This window comes from Bos indicus x Bos taurus, chromosome 2 (genome assembly GCF_003369695.1).
Source record: "Bos indicus x Bos taurus breed Angus x Brahman F1 hybrid chromosome 2, Bos_hybrid_MaternalHap_v2.0, whole genome shotgun sequence".
NCBI lineage: Eukaryota > Metazoa > Chordata > Mammalia > Artiodactyla > Bovidae > Bos > Bos indicus x Bos taurus.
The window spans coordinates 106,307,104-106,324,108 of record NC_040077.1 but is presented as its reverse complement, the minus strand read 5'-3'; the positions used below and the strand labels follow the sequence as shown (position 1 = coordinate 106,324,108).

Sequence of the window (17,005 nt, the reverse complement as noted above, 5' to 3'; positions counted from 1 at the left end):
AACTGCCTTCACCATATAAGGGAAGATAGGGCCCCAGGGAGAGAGGGAATGGGCGAGGGGGTGGGGAGGCAGGTGGCCGCCGTGTCCCTGGGAGCCAGGAGCCCAGTGACTGCCAGACACCCACAGCCGAGGGGCCCCACCCCTGGGTCCCCAGCGAGCACCCAGGGATGGGATACGTTTCTGCCCGGGGCCCAGATGCTCGCTGCAGGTGGACAGCACCTGCCAGGAAAGGTAGGGGCGCCTGGACCCTTCATCCTACCAAACCAGAGGAGCAGTCTCCTCCGTCCTCCTTTCTCCTTTGGGGGAGTGACCCAGGGGTGAGGGAACAAGGATTTAAGGCCCTTCAGGACTGACGGGACCCTAGCACCCCTAGAGGTCGCTCGCTCGCTCCAAGGGGCACAGAGCTTTTCTTGTCTGCCCCTTCAGAGGCGCTGGCTCCTCCTCCAGCTTTTATGAGCTGCAATAAACCGGTTCCTTTGGACTCTGCTCTGCCGTTCTCCCCTGAAGCCACGTCTTGCATTTCTGAACCCTGATCCTAGGGGGCTTCTCGCTCAAGATGGGAAAGGAACCAGTCTCACTCAGAAGTTAGCATCACCCCCAAACTCAGCCCCCTGGGCAGCTGTCCCTCCAGCTCCACCCCTGCAGAGATTCTCCTGTCACCTCTGCACGGTGGTCCTTAGGGAGGTGAGCTGAAGTGGGCGGGGTGAGGCCAGCTGCTACTTCTGGCCATACCTTCCCAAGAGTTCTCAAGACCAGATGTACACGTGTGTGCACATCTGTGCATGTGTGTGCAGGTGTGCGTGTGTGAGCTCATGCAGTCTGGTAAGAGGAGTAAATGCAATTCAGGTGCTATCTGGTTTCTTTAAAAGCACCTTTTTTGTGTGAATAAAAAGTATATGTTCAGGACTTCCCTGATGGCCCAGTGGTTAAGACTCCACACTTCTACAGGGGGTTTGATCCCTGGTTGGATCAAATCTGCCTCACCCTTATGGCAGAAAGCGAAGAACTAAAGAGCCTCTTGATGAAAGTGAAAGAGGAGGGTGAAAAAAGTTGGCTTAAAACTCAACATTCGGAAAACTAAGATCATGGCATCCAGTCCCATCACTTCATGGCAAATAGATGGGGAAACAATGGAAACAGTGAGAGACTTTATTTTTAGGGGCTCCAAAATCACTGCAGATGGTGACTGCAGCCATGAAATTAAAAGATGCTTGCTCCTTGGAAGAAAAGCTATGACCAGCCTAGACAGCATATTATAAAGCAGAGACATTACTTTGCCAACAAAGGTCTGTCTAGTCAAAGCTATGGTTTTTCCAGTGGTCATGTACGGATGTGAAAGTTGGACTGTGAAGAAAGCCAAGTGCCGAAGAATTGATGCTTTTGACCTGTGGTGTTGGAGAAGACTCTTGAGATTCCCTTGGACAGCAAGGAGATCCAACCAGTTCATGCTAAAGGAAATCAGTCCTGAACATTCATTGGAAGGACTGATACTAAAGCTGAAATTCCAATACTTTGGCTACCTGATGCAAAGAATCAATTCATTTGAAAAGACCCTGATGCTGGGAAAGATTGAAGGTGGGAGGAGAAGGGGATGACAGAGGATGAGATGGTTGTATGGCATCACCGACACAATGGACATGAGTTTGAGTAGACTCCAGGAGTTGGTGATGGACAGGGAAGCCTGGCACGCTGCAGTCCATGGGGTTGCAAAGAGTTGGACACGACTGAGCGACTGAACTGAACTGAACTGGGGAACTAAGATCCCACATGCCCAGCAGTGCAACCAATGTGTGTGTGCGTGCTAAGTTGCTTCAGTCACGTCTGACTTTGAGACCCTCTGGATTGTAACCCACCAGGCTCTCTGTCCATGGGATTCTCCAGGCAAGAATACTGAAGTGGGTTGCCATTTCGTCCTCCAGGGAACATATATATTCGCTTAATTATATGGGCTTCCCTGGTGGCTCAGATGATGAAGAATCTGCCTGCAACACAGGAGACATGAGTTGGATCCCTGGCTTAGGAAGATGCCCTGGAGAAGGCAATGGCTACCCACTCCCAGTATTCTTGCCTGGAGAATTCCACGGACAGAGGAGACTGGTGGCCTATAGTCCTTAATTATACAGACAGGAAAAAGGAAAGAAAAAACTCCTAATTCCACTACAGAGATAAATCTGAGTAATGTATTTTTGTATTTTGGAGTATTTCTTTCAAGGTACTGCCCAGTACATATGCTGGGGGTGTATACTCTATGTATATATGTATACCATATTTATATATGTGTACTATATGTATATACTATAGGTATACTATATGTATATAGTATCTGTCATCTATCTTTTAACTGTCTCGTGGTAATCCATTAGATAGATGGCATAGTTTATGTAACCAATATCTCAAATTATATCCAATTATTTGAAATTACTAAGAATGCCTTGGTAAGTATTATTACTAAACTTTTGCCAATAGATTGCATCTATTATCATTTATTTAGCATAAGCTCCCTAAAAGTGGCATTGCCGGGTCAAAGATATGACTAGTCAAGTTGTCCCGCAGAAAAGTCACATTAATTTATAGCCACATCTGTATTAGTGGCACCTGCCTGGTTTCCGCAGCATTGAACTCCAGCTTTTAAGAAAATTTCTGTCAGTGTTAATTGTCATTGTGTCAATTTATATTTCTTTGATTACCAGCGAGATAGACCATTAAAATATATTTATTGGGGATTCCCTGGCAGTCCAGTGGTTAGGTGGGAAGGGCATGGCATAAATATATATATTATATTATGTGTGTGTGTATGTATATATATATATATGTAGGCTATGTCTTTTGTGAATTTTTAATTGATTTGTTGGAGTTGTGTATATATTTAATATATTAAGGTTTGTAACCCGCCTGTCATTTCTCTAATTTAGTTGCTAAACTTTTAATTTAGCCTCAGAATTTTGGGTGAAAACGTATGTGTTTTGTGGTTTTGTGTGTGTGTATGAGATCTTCGTTCTCCAAGGAGGGATCAAAGCTCTGCCCTGTGCAGTGGAAACACGGAGTCTTAACAATTGGATCACCAGGGAAGTCCAGAGAACATATGTTTTTAAAAATTATTCCCAATTTCTTAATTTTGATAAATGTCAAACATATTGAAAAGTATAAATAATAGTATGATAGTATAATAAACAGCCATGGACTCAAGAATTAAGATCTGCAACATATACATATTTGGAAATAAGCTGCTGATATTATTGTACTTTAGCTCAAAATATTTGTCATTCATCTCCTAAGAGTGAGGACAGTCTTCTTCATAACTGTAATAAGATTTTCACAACTGAGAACATTAATAATTATTTCTAATATCATCTTCTACTCAATCCAGTCAGTTCCTCCCAGGAGGACTGTAATATCTGGTTTCATTGATTCTTGATCAAATCATGCACTTTCTTTGACTGTTACGTCTCTTCAGTATCTTTTAAATCTAGAATAGCCCCGACTTTTTCCTGACGCTGACTTACCCGCATCGAGGGCAGTGTGTAGTAGAACGTTCACATTGGGATTTCTCTAAGTCTTTCTTTGTGTACTATTTAATTTGTTCCTCTTCCTCCTGTATTTCCCACAAACTGAAAGCACCTCTGAAGGTTTGGTTAGGTTCTGGTTTAACAATTTCTTTTCAAGAATATGTAAAAAGGAGCCATGTTTCTCCAGCTATAATATCTTAAGAGTCAATGGGGAATCTATTTGAAGTGCAGATTCTGATTCCATAGGTCTGGGGTGGGGTCTGAAACTGCGTTACTAACAAGCTCCCAGGTGGTGCTGATGTTCCAGTCCTTGGACCACACTGTGAGCAACATGGTCAAAGGTGTTGCTGTGCACTTCACTCTGCCCAGCATCAAGACATCTCAGCATGAGTGATGTGAAGTTTGATCCCTTGATTATGGTGGTTATTGCCAGATATTGCCACCCTAAAGGCACCCTTCCCCTTTACAATTAGAAGTCATCTTGGAGTAATCTTTGGCCAATACTTTGGCCACCTGATGCGAAGAACTGACTCATTGGAAAAGAATCTGATGATGGGAAAGATTGAAGGCAGAGGAGAAGGGGACGACAGAGGATGAGATGGTTGGATGACATCATCGACTCAATGGACATGAGTTTGAGCAAGCTCCGGGAGTCGGTAATGGACAGGGAAGCCTGGCGTGCTGCAGTCCATGGGGTCGCAGAGAGTCAGACACAACTGAGTGACTGAACTGAACTGGAGTAATCTTGGGGCAATTTGAAGTCATCTCAGGGCACTTGCAGCACAAAAGTTTCCAATTATTTACCACTCTCTACTTCTCCTTTTGTGAAGGAAATGACAACCCACTCCAGTATTCTTGCCTAGAAACTTCCAAGGACAGAGGAGCCTGGTGGGCTACAGTTGGTCCATGGGATCACAAAGAGTTGGGCATGACTGAGCACACACGCACTTCTCCTTTTGTAATATTATTATGTAATTACTTGTTAATACCTGTTTTTTTCCCCCCCGAAGTGTCTGTTTTGCTCACTGCTGTACTGTGGTGCCTGGTATGGAGCAGGCATGCAATGACTGAAAAAAGAAATGAAATTTGTGATCTCTATCTTTGATAATATATTTAGAAAGCTGTTTTTAACTTAAGCCAATTTTTATTTTTAAAAATTAATAAGTGGACCTGATAAAATAATTCCCAATATAAACAGATATATAATATAATGTGTTATATTATATGGGATCAAACTTTGCATCACTCACGCTGAGACAACTGCTCCCATCTTAAATGACTCCCATCTAGTCTGCCATCTCTGCTACCCACAGTTAGCCACAATTTCCATTTCTTGTGTACCTTACAGGAGTATACAAAATTATATACATGTATTTGTACCTACTTTTATATTTCTCTTTAGTGGAGAACCACCATCACCATTGTTAGGAAGCTTGCTTTGTTGACTGGTTTATCTTGGAGATCATTCTGTATCTGTAGACAGACATGGAACGGTCTATGTCTATCTGTAGATAGATAGTTCCACCTCGTTGTTTTTCATCATCATATAGTATTCTCTGGTATAGATACAGCAACATTTATTTAACTAGTTCCTTATTCTTGGACACTGAAGTTATTTCAAGTGCTTTGCTGCTCAGTTCAGTTCAGTCGCTCAGTCGTGTCTGACTCTTTGCAACCCCGTGGACCCCATGGAGCACACCAGACCTCCCTGTCCGTCACCAACTCTCAGAGTTTACTGAAACTCATGTCCATTGAGTCAGTGATGCCATCCAACCATCTCATCCTCTGTCGTCCCCTTCTCCTCCTGCCTTCAATCTTTCCCAGCATCAGGGTCTTTTCAAATGAGTCAGCTCTTCGCATCAGGTATTACCAACAAAATTAATACCCATATGCATACAGTTACATGAATATACATTTTATCTACCACATAAACTCCTAAAAATCCAACTGCCAGATGAAAAAGTGTCTGCATTTTAAAAATATTTTCAACGGTCAAATTATTCTCCAAAGAGGCTGCAGCAAATGTATATTCCTGTCAGCAGTGGTGTATCCATGATTCTGTGAGTAACAAGCAAACAGTAAGTAACTAAGCCCCTCAGGTAGAGACATGTTCACAGTCTCCAAAGCCAGAAGTCAGGTTGCCTTCCTCCTTCCCCTCCACCGCTGTCCCAAGAGCCAACCAGCCGCAGCTTCCTGCCAAGTTCATCTCCTGTGTCACATCCATCACTTCGTCCTTCCCTCTTCACTGTCTTGGCTGCAGTTCAGGTCTTCATCCTCTGTCTTTGAAACCATGTCTGTGGTCTCCCCTTAGGGAGAGTCTTAGGTCCCTAACCAGGTAGCTCAGTGGTAAAGAATCTGTTTGCCAACATAGGAGACAAAGATGCGGGTTTGATCCCTGGGTTGGGAAGATTCCCCTGGAGCAGGAAATGGCAACCCGCTCCAGTATTCTTGCCTGGAAAATTCCATGGACAGAGGAGCCTGGCGGACTACAGTCCATTGGGTCGCAAAGAATTGGACAGAACAGCACACACACACACACACCCAATGCAGCTTCCAACGGGTGGCTGCCAGGCTTGCACGTGCCTCTCTCCCGCTCAGCGTCCCTCTGTGGCGCCCCCTCCCTGCAAGGAAAAGGCCACCCCCTTGGTCGGGCTACAGATCTGCATTATCTCGCTCCTGCTTTTCTGCAGTGTCATTTCCCCTCCTTCCCCCCTTGTGTGCAATTTCGAAACTGTCACTTCCCACGCTCCCTAGTGTGTCCCTTGAGGCTTTGGCTTCCTTTCCCGTTGGACCTCCCTGCACAGACCACCTTCCCCTGAACCTTGCCTCCTTCCCAAATCCTTGGCAAGGATTTCCAGGCTCCCCATGTACCCCCAGGGGAGGTTACGGTGTCCCCTGTGCTCCTCCCCCATGTCATCTCTTGCCTGCACCCCCCCCCCCCCCCCGCATTTGCAGCATTTCAGGTTTGGACAGCATATTCAGATGTCTGTTCTCCACACTAGGATGTGAGTTCCTTGAGAGCAGAAGCGCATCCTAGTCATGGCATATCCCCGGGTCCTGGCCCAGTGCCTGGCACCACAGTCCACGTTGTCGCGTTGAATTCTGTGGATGAAGTGTGTGTGTATGGGGGGGGGGGGGGGGGAGGCTGGCTGAGGTCTCAAAGTTGGGAGCGGTGGTGACTCTCTGCAGTGACAGGCCCTTCAGGATGCAAATATGGCGAGGGGCGAGTGTTTGCATGGAGAGCAGGAAATAGAGCAGGACCCCGAGGAGGGCCGGGCAGGAGGCAGGGAGGGCTCGGTGTTGACCCGGCCAAGGGCTCTCGGGCTTCGGCTCAGACTGGGACTGGAGCTCAGGGTTCTGCGGGCTCTCCTCCCGGGTGATGGCTTCGTGACGCTTTTCTACCAGGAAAAGTAGAGGGGAGAGGGCGGGGGGAGGGGGCAGCATCACACACACGCTGCAGAGACCTGGGGGGACACGGCAGCGTCTGGAGCGCCAGGAGGCTGAAGTCACAAGGTGAGGGGATGAGGACTGGGAGAGGCAGAGGGTGGAGATGGGGGGAGCGGGGCCCCGGAATCAGATTTGAGAGGGGCAAATCTTCCTTCTCCCCAGTGCATAGGGGGTTGGAGGAAAAGCTACCCACCCCCGGGAAAGGGCCTCGTTCTAGGCCGGCCCTCATCCTTCCAGCCCCGGGGAGAGGGTCTGCGCCCAGGCAGGGGGCCGGCGGGAGAGGCCCGGCGCCGGGGAGCCCGGGCTTCCGCGAGGACAGAGAGGCCTCTAGCGGCCAGGAGGCGAGGGCGAGCCGGGAGGGCACTTCCTGCCAAGGCCCGGGGCGGCCCAGTTTCGCAAAGGAAGTTCTGCCAGGGCCGCAGGGGCGGAGGCAGGAAGTGGGCCGGAGGCTCGCGCTAGGGTGCGGCCGGCGGGTAGTGAGAGGCCGCGGCCGGGAGCGGGGGAGGGCCACGGAGGTGAACCAGACCGAGGCCGCGACCCCACCCACCCCCGCGGGGCCCCAGACGCCTCCGCCTGCCCGCAGCCGGGTCCGGCGGCGCAGCGCTGCCAGCGACGCCTCGGCCGTCCGCGCGCGGCCTGGGTCAGCTGCGTTCCAAGTTCCGTTTGGAGCTGAACTTGGCTTTCCTCTAGCTCGCCCCATTCCCCTCCACCCTCTGGGGCCTCACGGGTCCCTCCCCTCCACTCCGGGGCGGAGACCACACCCCTCCAGTCTCCAAATACCTTCCAGGGGCCTCTCCTAGGGACGCATTTCAGTTCGCCTCAGAGCTAATACTCTATGGAGTCCTCCCGATGCAGGCATTATTTAATCACTTCTGCAAAGAGGGCCTAGCTCCATTTTGCTGATCAGATAACTGAGGCCAAAACGGGTAGAATTAAATAACAGTCAGATGAACTCGGGCTTCCCTGGTGCCTCAGCGGTCAAGAGTCCGCCTGCGAACGCACACGATGCAAGAGACACCGGTTCGACCCCCGGGTGGGAGGGAAGATCCCTGGAGAAGGAAATGGCAACCCACTCCAGTATTCTTGCCTGGGAAACCCCATGGAAAGAGGAGCCTGGTGGGCTGTAGTCCACAGGGCTTCAGAAGAGTTGGACACGAGTTAGTGACTAAACAGCAAACGGCACAGATGCACTCGGACCCATTCAAAGTTTGCATTTTCAGGCTTGATGCCCCTGGAAGGGTGAGGGCAGCCCTTCCCTCCACAGGGTTTGCTGAAGCAGGTGTGGCTTCACTGGACATTCCCCCAACTTCAACAGCCCCCTTCCCACCAATAACCACACAGCCAGGATTGGGGGGGGGGGGGGGGGAGTCTGGCTTTAGCTTTAGTTCTTATCAAACTGTGGGGTTCTCCATTACAGAGAAGGCACTTAGATGGGAGGGTCACCTGAGTCAGACCAACTTTGTTCTCCCTCCCACCCTCAGCTGTCTGGGGTGGAGGGTAATGACACGTCCACCTGACATCCCCCTTGGCACTGGTATGTGGGTCCCCTTAACCGTTAGGCCTTTGGGAGAGCCCAAGGCTCTGGCCTCCAGACTCAGCATTTGGGGGAGGGATTCCAGATAAAGGACTGAGAGCTAGAAGGCAGGACGTCCTGGGAGCTGCCCCCAGCCAGCAGGGGGCAAAGCAGAGGGGCTGCAGGGGTGGGGTTGGCACAGGGGCTGGGGGACAGCTTGGCCAGGTTTCCTGGAGACCCCCAAACCCCACAAGAAGGGTCCCACTTCCTACAGATCCCCTAAAGGCACCGGTGAAATACGGGGTGGGGTGGGGAGGCACCAGTTAGGTGGTCTAGAGAGACCCACACACAAACTCTGCTGGTGGGCCTGGCACAGCACTGGGCACAGAAAAGGTGCTCAATACATGTTTCTTGAATGAATGAATGAATGGAGCAGAGAGGGTGTGAGGGACAAAGGACAGGGCCTGGGGCCCCTTGGGCCAGCCTGCTTCATTCAGAAAATAGTAGTTTAAAAAATGTAAAAATCCTTTCCCTCCTCCCCCCCTTGTTTATGGGCCCAGGAAAGGGAGAGGGAAGGGTGTCTCTACCTGGACCCTTCCCTCTCCCCCTCCTCTAAAAGTCTATATACACATATACATATTTATATGGCACCGCAGGATACTGCCTGGGCCCCCACACGGAGCTGGGGGCGCCAAGCCCCAGGGCCTCCAGGGCGGCCAAGGCAGAGGTGAGAGGTTGGAACTTGGGGCAGTGTGGGAAGTAGCCCTCAGCAGCTGGTGAACCCAGAGCAGCTGGATTCTGGGGTCCTGAACAACAGACCCCTGCTCCCTTCACAAGTGAAAACAGATCAACCCTCCCCGCCCTAGGCAGAGGTGGGGTGAGGGGGGCCTGCAGCAGTCCCCAGGAAAGAGGTGGGGAGACGGAGTCCTGCCCCACCAGCCTAGATTGCAGCAACCTGAAGGCTGTTCCAGGCAGAGCTGACCCGGATTGTGGCCCTGGGAAAATCGGCTGGGAAGAGGGCTCTATGCAAGGCACTTGGTGTCCACTGTTCCCAGGCTGGGGGGGGGAGGGGGGTCCAAGGCAGAGGGCAGCTCAAACCCTGCCCCGCCCCCAAGCAGAACCGGAAGGGCCTGAGGGGCCCAATTTGGCAGCAGAGAAACATGGCGGTGCAGAGAGACAGAGGAAAGAAGGGGGAGTGGCACGCAGAGCCCCAAGGGTCCCCCAAGGAGGAGGTTCTAAGGCACTGACTCAGGGACCCAGGGGCTCATCGCCCTCCGTGCAGCCTGCTGCCCCCTCCAGAGCCTGGCCAGGCTGGTGGCGGGGCTGGTGGGGAGAGACCCCGCTTCCCCATGGCGCTGAGTTTTCTTAAGGCAGAGTCCAAGTGAGAGGGGTGCGGGTGTGGTCAGGGGCAGGTCCGAGCCCCGTGGCGCCTAACTAGCTGCCCGGCCGAGGCTGCCTGAGCACTGAGTACACGTCGTCCACACGGCTGAGCTGCTCAAAGAAGGGCAGAAGGTCGTGGAGCTCTGTGTCACTCATGTTGTCGAACCATGAGGCCACTGGTACCTGGAAGATGGGTGCGGGGCAATGAGGGGGGCAGGGGGCCCTGGGCACAGAGCGTCCAGATCAGCCCCGAGCACCCTCACTCACCGTTCCCCAGTAAGTTGCACTGACCACACAAGTCAGAGCAGAAGTTTTAGGGAACCATACTCAACCCTGCATGTTTGAGTTCAGTCTCTTCAGTCGTGTCCAACTTTTAGGGAGCCCATGGACTGTAGCCCGCCAGGCTCCTCTGTCCATGGGATTCTCCAGGCAAGAATACTGGAGTGGGTTGCCATTCCCAGAGGATCTTCCTGACCCAAGGATCCAACCCACGTCTCTTACGTCTCCCACTTTGGCAGGCGGGTTCTTTACCACTAGCGCCACCTGGGAAGCCCTTACCCTATTGTGTGCTAAGCACTTGGACAGTTTCGGTTCATTTTTTTTTTTTTTTTTTTTCGGTTCATTTTTTAAAAAAGTTAATTCTGGGATCCACTAACAGTTCACAACTGTTAGGATGAAGTGGAAACTGCTCCAGTGCCCAGCAAGGGACCCAAACCCATGGCAGGCCCCCTGTCCATGCAGGCAGAACGGGCTGAGTGACTGATAAGAGACCTGGGGCAGCTGTGGATGGACAAGGTAAGCAGGCAGCAGCCAGGGGCCACCGAGGAGAGAAAAGAGGGAGGAACGGGAGGGACCAGACCCCCAAAGGGCCCCAACCCCCATCCTGCCGGGCACTCACGGCGTTATCTGGATGGAAGACGTAGGAGGCGGGCGAGTTGTCCAGGATGAGCACCCGACGCAGGTCTCGGCCCAGTCGGCTCAGGTCCTTCACATAGTTCCCCCGGTGGAAGACACACGACTCCCGAAACAGCCGCGCCCGGAAGGCCCCCCACTTGTCCAACAGGTCAGCTACCGGGTCTGCGTACTGGGGGGTGGGAGGTGGGTCATCGGGGGCAGGGAGGGCGCCAAGACGGACCCAGAGACCTCTGCCCAGTGGTTGTGTGTCAGAGGCAGACAGGAAGCAGAGGTGCCCAGGGAGCCCTGCGGAGGGTGGAGGGCTCACCTTGGCCAGGCTGGCGGTGAACAGCACGCATTCGAAGAGCTCCCCCATCCGCTGCAGGAACTCATCGACGTGGGGCCGCTTCAGCACGTAGACCTGGGGGGTGGGCCAGTGAGGGGACTGCTGGCCCATGGGCCTGGGCAGGGTGGGGCAGGGTGGGGTAGCCAGGGGGCTGTGCAGGAGTTAGGTGCAGGAGGTAGAGGAGCACAGGAGGGCAGCTGGTCCCAGGGCCCGTGGGCTCCACTTGGCCAGCCACCCCCACCACCGCCAGGTAAACCACCCACTGTCCCCGAAGAGGATCAAATAACCTCCGACTCCTGTCTTTGGGCCCTACCTCAGAGGGAATCACTAATTCCCACCCCTTCCTCCGCCAGGGCCTCGGCCGGATGTGGGGGCCTGGGGCAACCCCCTCACCCCAAGGCTGCAGGGCACCGGCCCCCGAGCCAAGTAATGGAGAACAGGCTGGACAGCACACAACCTATCCTGAATTACTTGAACTGGGTCCCGGGCAGGGTGGGGGCGAGGGGGCACCGAGGAAGACCCCCCACCCCACTCCCTGCAGGCCTTGGAGCTGGGCCAAGTCCCTGAGGGTCTGTGTGACCTCAGGCAAGTCTCACACCCTCTCTGGGCCCCGGACATTCCACATTTATCAAAATCCCATCTAGGGCTCTCAGGACTGGTGGGAGGAACCTGGGGTCTGGAAGACAGATGCCAACCCTACCACCTCCCCCCCACCCCCAGCCCCTCACCTGGTGGACCACCCCATCAATCTCCACAGGAATGATGAAGTCAGCATTGTTCACTGGCTGCAGAGGGAAGAGAGCTGCTGGAGCTGGGGCAAGGCCCGCCAGGACCACCCTCCCAGGCCAGGTCAGGGTCTGTGTGACCTCAGCCAAGTCTCACATCCTCTCTGGACTTCTGACAATTCCACATTTATCAAAATCCCATCTAGGGCTCAGAGACCGGGGCCTGAGGGCTGCTGGGCGGGGGCCCACCTTGAAGGAACTGTGCACCAGGGTCTCGTCCAGGTCGATGACCACGCAGATCTTGTCCGAGTCCTGGGCTTTGGCCTCAGGGAGCAGGTACTGGACTGGGGTCTGCTGTGGGGACAAGGGGGGAGCTGGTTATTGCCACCTCTCTCAAGCCCCAGTTATTTTTCCTACCCCAGCCCTCTTCCTGGAGAGCCCCAAGGACAGAGTGGGAACACCAGCCCCTTCCCAGCTTTGCCCCTGCCAACCCTGGAGCCTGGGGGTAGGCTGCCTGGCTCTCAGGGCTTCACTTCCTGACCTGGGAAACCAACGCAGAGGAAAGCCTCCACTTCTGAAGGGGAAATTCAGAATCCTCGGGGCTGGGGGCCCTTAGGAGGCAGTCAGGGTTGGGAAGGCCTGGGAGGGTGGAGGGCTTGGTGAGGGGTAGGGGGGCTTCACCCTCCTCCACAGGGCCTAGCAGCACTTCATGAAGAGCCCCCTTCCCCTACACCCCCCGAAGGGCTGAGTCCAGGTGCCCCCATAGCCCCCACTTGGCCAGCACACACCTTGGGGACGGCACCATTCTCCTCCACGAGCAGGGGTGCCCCGCTATGGGCGGGCAGGGCCTCCCCGTCATCCCGGCAGACACAGCAGAAAAGCGAGTGGAGGATCCCCCGGCTCCGGGGCTTCTGAGAGGCTGCTGACTTCTGGTCACCTGAAGCAGGGAGGCCCAAGGTGGGGCATGCACACTGCCTGGCCTGCAGGGCTGTGCCTATATGCCCAGCTGCCAACCCCTGGGCTGAGAGGATCTGGCCATGGTTCCTTCATTGAGGGAGACACACTAAGGTGGCAGCCTGACAGTCTTGGCTCCAGGCCACCCCTCCGCTCCCCACAAGTTCTTCTAATGTGGCTACAACGTCACCCACACTAGGGAGTGGGCTGGTTGGAGGCTGGGACAGGAGGTGTTTTCTCTTCCCAACAGTTTCCATCTCTGCATGGGGAGCAGTGCATAGGGGCACCTCCTGACACCCGCCGGACCCGAGCAGCCCCTGGTCAGTGGGGCCCCTACCAAAGAGGGCTGGGGCTTGGGGCCCTGGGGCCCACTCCCGCCCTCCTTCCATCCTCCACCTCCAGAGGTCCAAAGTCCTCCCTGAAGCTGGGCCCAGACACAGGGGGTGGGGGCTTGAAGCTAGCGTCCTGCGGCCACCTACTGGCCCCTCCTCCTCCTCCTCCGCCCCCGCCAGGACCTCCAACCTAGATCCCGCTCATAGACTGGCCTACCCTCCACCCGACCCCCTATCCAACCCCCCACCCTCGACCCCGGGAGGACCTAGGTCCCGGCCAGAAGTGGACAGACCTGGAAGGACTTCCTAGCCTCTTAAGTCCACACGAGGACAGGGAGGAGCAGACCCCCTAGACCAGAACCATCAGTCCCGGGGTGCCCGGCCCAAGCTGGCGGCATCTCGGGTCGCTGCGTGTATGCACAGACACGGCGCCCACCGGCTCCGGGAGCCAAGTGCGCGGTCCGATCCCGCGTCTTCTGCGGGCGCGCGGGCGATCCTTAGAAGTGGTTGTCTCTCTCCGCGCCTCCACGCGGGACGCGGAAGTTTGTGGGGAACGTGGCCCTGTGTTAGTGGGAGATCTTTCCAACCCTCCCCAGCCCGCTGTCACCTCTGCGCCCCCTCCCGCGACCCAGCCAGACCGCGGCCCGGAGGGGGCGGAGTCTCAGCTGGTGGCCTGAAGGCGCCCTCTTCAGCCCCCCCATCTCCCAGCCCCCTTGGCGCCAATGGGGGAGTGGGGGGGGGGGGGAGACGACTCTTCGGCCTCGCGCACACCCAGTCTGCGAAACCTGGAGGGCGCCCCGTGCTCCACCCCTGCCTCAGTTTCCCCACCTCGAGCAGACCGAAGCGCCCCCAAACGCGCCAGGCCCCGCCCCGGGTCTCCGAGTCTCTGCAAGTTCAAACTCTCACCCAGCTTCCCCTCCAGTTGGAAGCTTCGGGTCCCGCCAAGGCGGGCGCCCCGGGCGGCGGCGGCAACTGTCGCCCTCGAGAGAGTCTCGGCTCCCTCCTCTTTGCGGCGCCGGGTCTAAGCGCCCCTCCGCGCTCCCCAGTACCTTTGCTCCGTAGCGGGCTCCGCGCTTCCTCCTTGCTGATCTGAGTAATGACGGCCGAGCTGTCCATGGGGCCGGGCGCGCTCCCCTCCGGCCGGACTCTGGCCCGGGAGCCCGGCCTCCCCCCCGGCTCGGGCCGGAATCGGGGCGCGGGGGGGAGGGGAGGGGTGGGAGGGAGGGATCCCCGCGAGCTTCGGAGGGGAGGGGAGCCAGGTTCTAAGGGGGAGGGGGAGGGAGGGGGCGCGGAGGAAACTTTGTTACAACATGGAGTTTCCTCCCCGCGAGGCGGATGCAAACATGGAACCCGGGCGCCGTTTCAAGGCTCCCCCTTAAAAGGGCAACGGCTTCAGCGTGACCTGGACTCGGCCGGGGCTTTCATCACTTGAGGGGCCGGCGCTGCTCGGCGGGCAAGGAGGCGGGCCCGGCCAGGTTCCTGCCGCGCTCCCGGGGGCGCCGCCTCCTTTCCCGCCGGGCCCGCCCTCCCGCCAGCCAGGCCAAGCCTCTGCGGCTGCGTGGCAGGGCCGGCACCCCGGCCCACGGTTCTCCGCGCTAAGCGGCCCGGGACCAGGGCCCGCCCGGGGCGCCCGCGCCGGGAGTGCCCCGGGGCAGCGCGACTCCACCTCTGAACATTCCAAAGGTCGGGGACTGGCAGCTTCTCGGTCTTCTCATCTGGGAAATGGGGATAACACCATCTGGTCTGAAAAGTGGGTCTTCTCTCCGGTGGTCGCAGGGGAAGTCGTGAGTGTGCAAAGCCTCTGCTGCACCTCCCAACGACTATGCAGATCCACATAATGAGGTCCCTAACCAGACCGTGACCTACTCTCAGTCTCGGCCCCTTTTCTCTAAACCCGGACCTGTAGAAATTCCAGCTGTCTGCCCCGGGGTGCCCCCTGCCGACCTCTCCTCACCGGGCGCCCGGCCACCTCCACTCCCCATACCCACTGCAGCCACCTGGTTTTCTTGCCTGAAGCCAAGGGCCTCCACGTCTCAGGGCCTTTATACGTGCTGTTCGTCCTGCCTGAATGCACTTCCTACCGCTTCGCATAGACAAATCCTACAGACCTCGAAGAAATGAAACCCTCCTTTTTCCCAGGCCCCCTCCTCTGCTTCCCACCCGCCGGCCCCTCTGTGGGGAGGGGAAATCAGGCCGGGGCCCCACACAGTGGGATTCGATGCATGACCGTGGGGACCACGGACATCCACTGGCACACCCGCTCTACTCAGGTCCGTGCAGACTCGCCCCGGGCGCGGGGCTCGCGTTTCCACGCGGATTCTTCGCGAGCAAAACTCCCGTGTGCTACGCGGTGAGGTTTGCGGGCGGGGTTTGTTTGTTTTCCTGTCTCTGAAGTTCCTTATATTTATCGTTACTGTTTTGTGTTCACATTTTTTAAATATTAATAACGCCAAGGCTTGATAAACACGCCCCAGCACTTCCTTCCCCCGCCGGGCGGGGCGGGGCGGGCGCGTCGTGTCCCATCCGGCAGCCCGGTGTGAGCGCGGCGCGCTTTCTCCCGGCCAGGCGGAGGGGGCGCCCGGGAGGGAGAGACCCCGCGCGGGCGACGGGTCGTGAGCAGAGCTGGCCCCAGGGCGCATTCGCTTCGGGCCTGGGGTCCAGGGCGGGGTGGGGAGGTGGTCGGGGTCTGTGGATCCTCTGGACAGCACGACTCGCTTTCTGCTTTTAGTCACAATAATCGCCAACGTGCTGCGAGCAGTTACTTCTGGGTCCGGCTGTGGCTGCGCCCCTCATCTCATTTAACGACTCCTTTAAAACCCCGTTTTACAGATAAAGAAACTGAGTCCCCACTAGTGAGCGATTCAGCCCGCCCTGCGGCAGGAACAGAGGTGGGATTCCGGCCGCCGGGCGGAGTCCCCTCCCCTACGGTGCGGCCCCGGGGCGGCGCCTCGGCTTTATCTCCGGATGCCCAGCCGGTGCTGACCCCAAAAGGAAATGGGCGGCGGAGGGCTGAGCGAAACCCTGGCCTCGTCTCTAGTCTGACCGGCTCGCCTTCCTTCCCCTCCCCTCCCCCTCTCTGGAGGCTGGAACCTGGCCGGCTGTCCCTTCGACGGTCAGAGGAGCGGGGATAGGGCGGGCAGGACCGCGCCCCCCTGCCCGCCCAGTCGCTATTCTCTTCACCTCTGGCCCCTAAGACACACCCCCATCGTCCCCTCCCAGACTTCGAAATTGTTGACTCCTCCCAGGAAACCTGCCCTACCCCGCTTACCCCGCCCACCACTCCCACCACCCCCTCTCCATCCCCCGGCATCGGGGCTCGCCGAGGTGCCCCCTCCGCGCGGGCGGGGTGGATGCAGACCGAGTCCTGACACCCGGGCAGTGCGGGCTCTAGGGGTCTGTGGGGAGTGAGTTGCCGGTGGAAGCGTTCTGGAGGGTGGGGTTCTTAGGGTTTTCCCCGGGAAAGAAAACCCACACCCAGCTGCTGTCTCCCTTACCCTCTCTGCTACAGCAGGTGGGGTTCGCCGTGCAGTTTAGTTATATGTTTCGTTGGTTTGCACTCCAGGAGAAATCAAGTCATGGGGACTGTGAGTCAAGAAACACTGGGACTCAGCCAGGCTCGGTCTGGCAACTCGGGACATCATCCAGCATTCAGCTTCCCCCATCTGACAGCTGGGGTCCAACCCGGGCAAGTGGGTAGGCAGCATGTGGAGAGAAAGACTGGACGCCCTGCCCCGAGGCACACCTGGTGCACCTTCCCACAGGGCAGGGTGGATGCCGAGTGAGTTGGGAGGTCTGGGGGTGTGTAGTAATAAGAGTTGTGGGTGGACGTTTTGGGGGAGAGTTAAGGTGTCAGGCCATTCCCAGCTGGAGGGGCTGGAGGATTCTCTAGTTAGATCTGAACATGGCAA

The 17,005-nt window shown here is 56.1% G+C and overlaps 1 protein-coding gene across 4 annotated transcripts; it reads right to left on the bottom strand.

Annotated features, from left to right (window-relative positions):
• Positions 1–5,400: 5,400 nt before the first annotated feature.
• CTDSP1 (CTD small phosphatase 1) lies at positions 5,401–14,525 on the bottom strand. 4 transcript variants are annotated; one of them, XM_027567416.1, is made up of 7 exons: positions 14,147–14,525; positions 12,600–12,748; positions 12,061–12,165; positions 11,815–11,871; positions 11,069–11,161; positions 10,745–10,930; positions 5,401–6,904 (listed from the first exon to the last, which is right to left on the bottom strand). In XM_027567416.1, exons 1-7 carry the CDS (start codon positions 14,211–14,213, stop codon positions 6,707–6,709), a joined length of 855 nt encoding a protein of 284 aa, XP_027423217.1. In that variant the 5' UTR covers positions 14,214–14,525; the 3' UTR covers positions 5,401–6,706. The 4 variants fall into 4 exon arrangements, with proteins under 4 accessions (XP_027423217.1, XP_027423226.1, XP_027423233.1 ...); XM_027567425.1 differs by having other exon boundaries at positions 12,061–12,162; XM_027567432.1 differs by lacking the exon at positions 5,401–6,904 and adding an exon at positions 8,140–10,029.
• Positions 14,526–17,005: the final 2,480 nt, after the last annotated feature.

Coding starts and splice junctions, on each gene's coding strand:
- CTDSP1 (XM_027567416.1), bottom strand. CDS start 14,213: ATGGACAGCTCGGCCGTCATTACTCAGATCAGCAAGGAGGAAGCGCGG. Junction 11,872..12,060: donor TGGTGCACAGTTCCTTCAAG/GTGGGCCCCCGC, acceptor TTCCCTCTGCAG/CCAGTGAACAATGCTGACTT. Junction 11,162..11,814: donor TTGATGGGGTGGTCCACCAG/GTGAGGGGCTGG, acceptor CCCACCCCCCAG/GTCTACGTGCTGAAGCGGCC.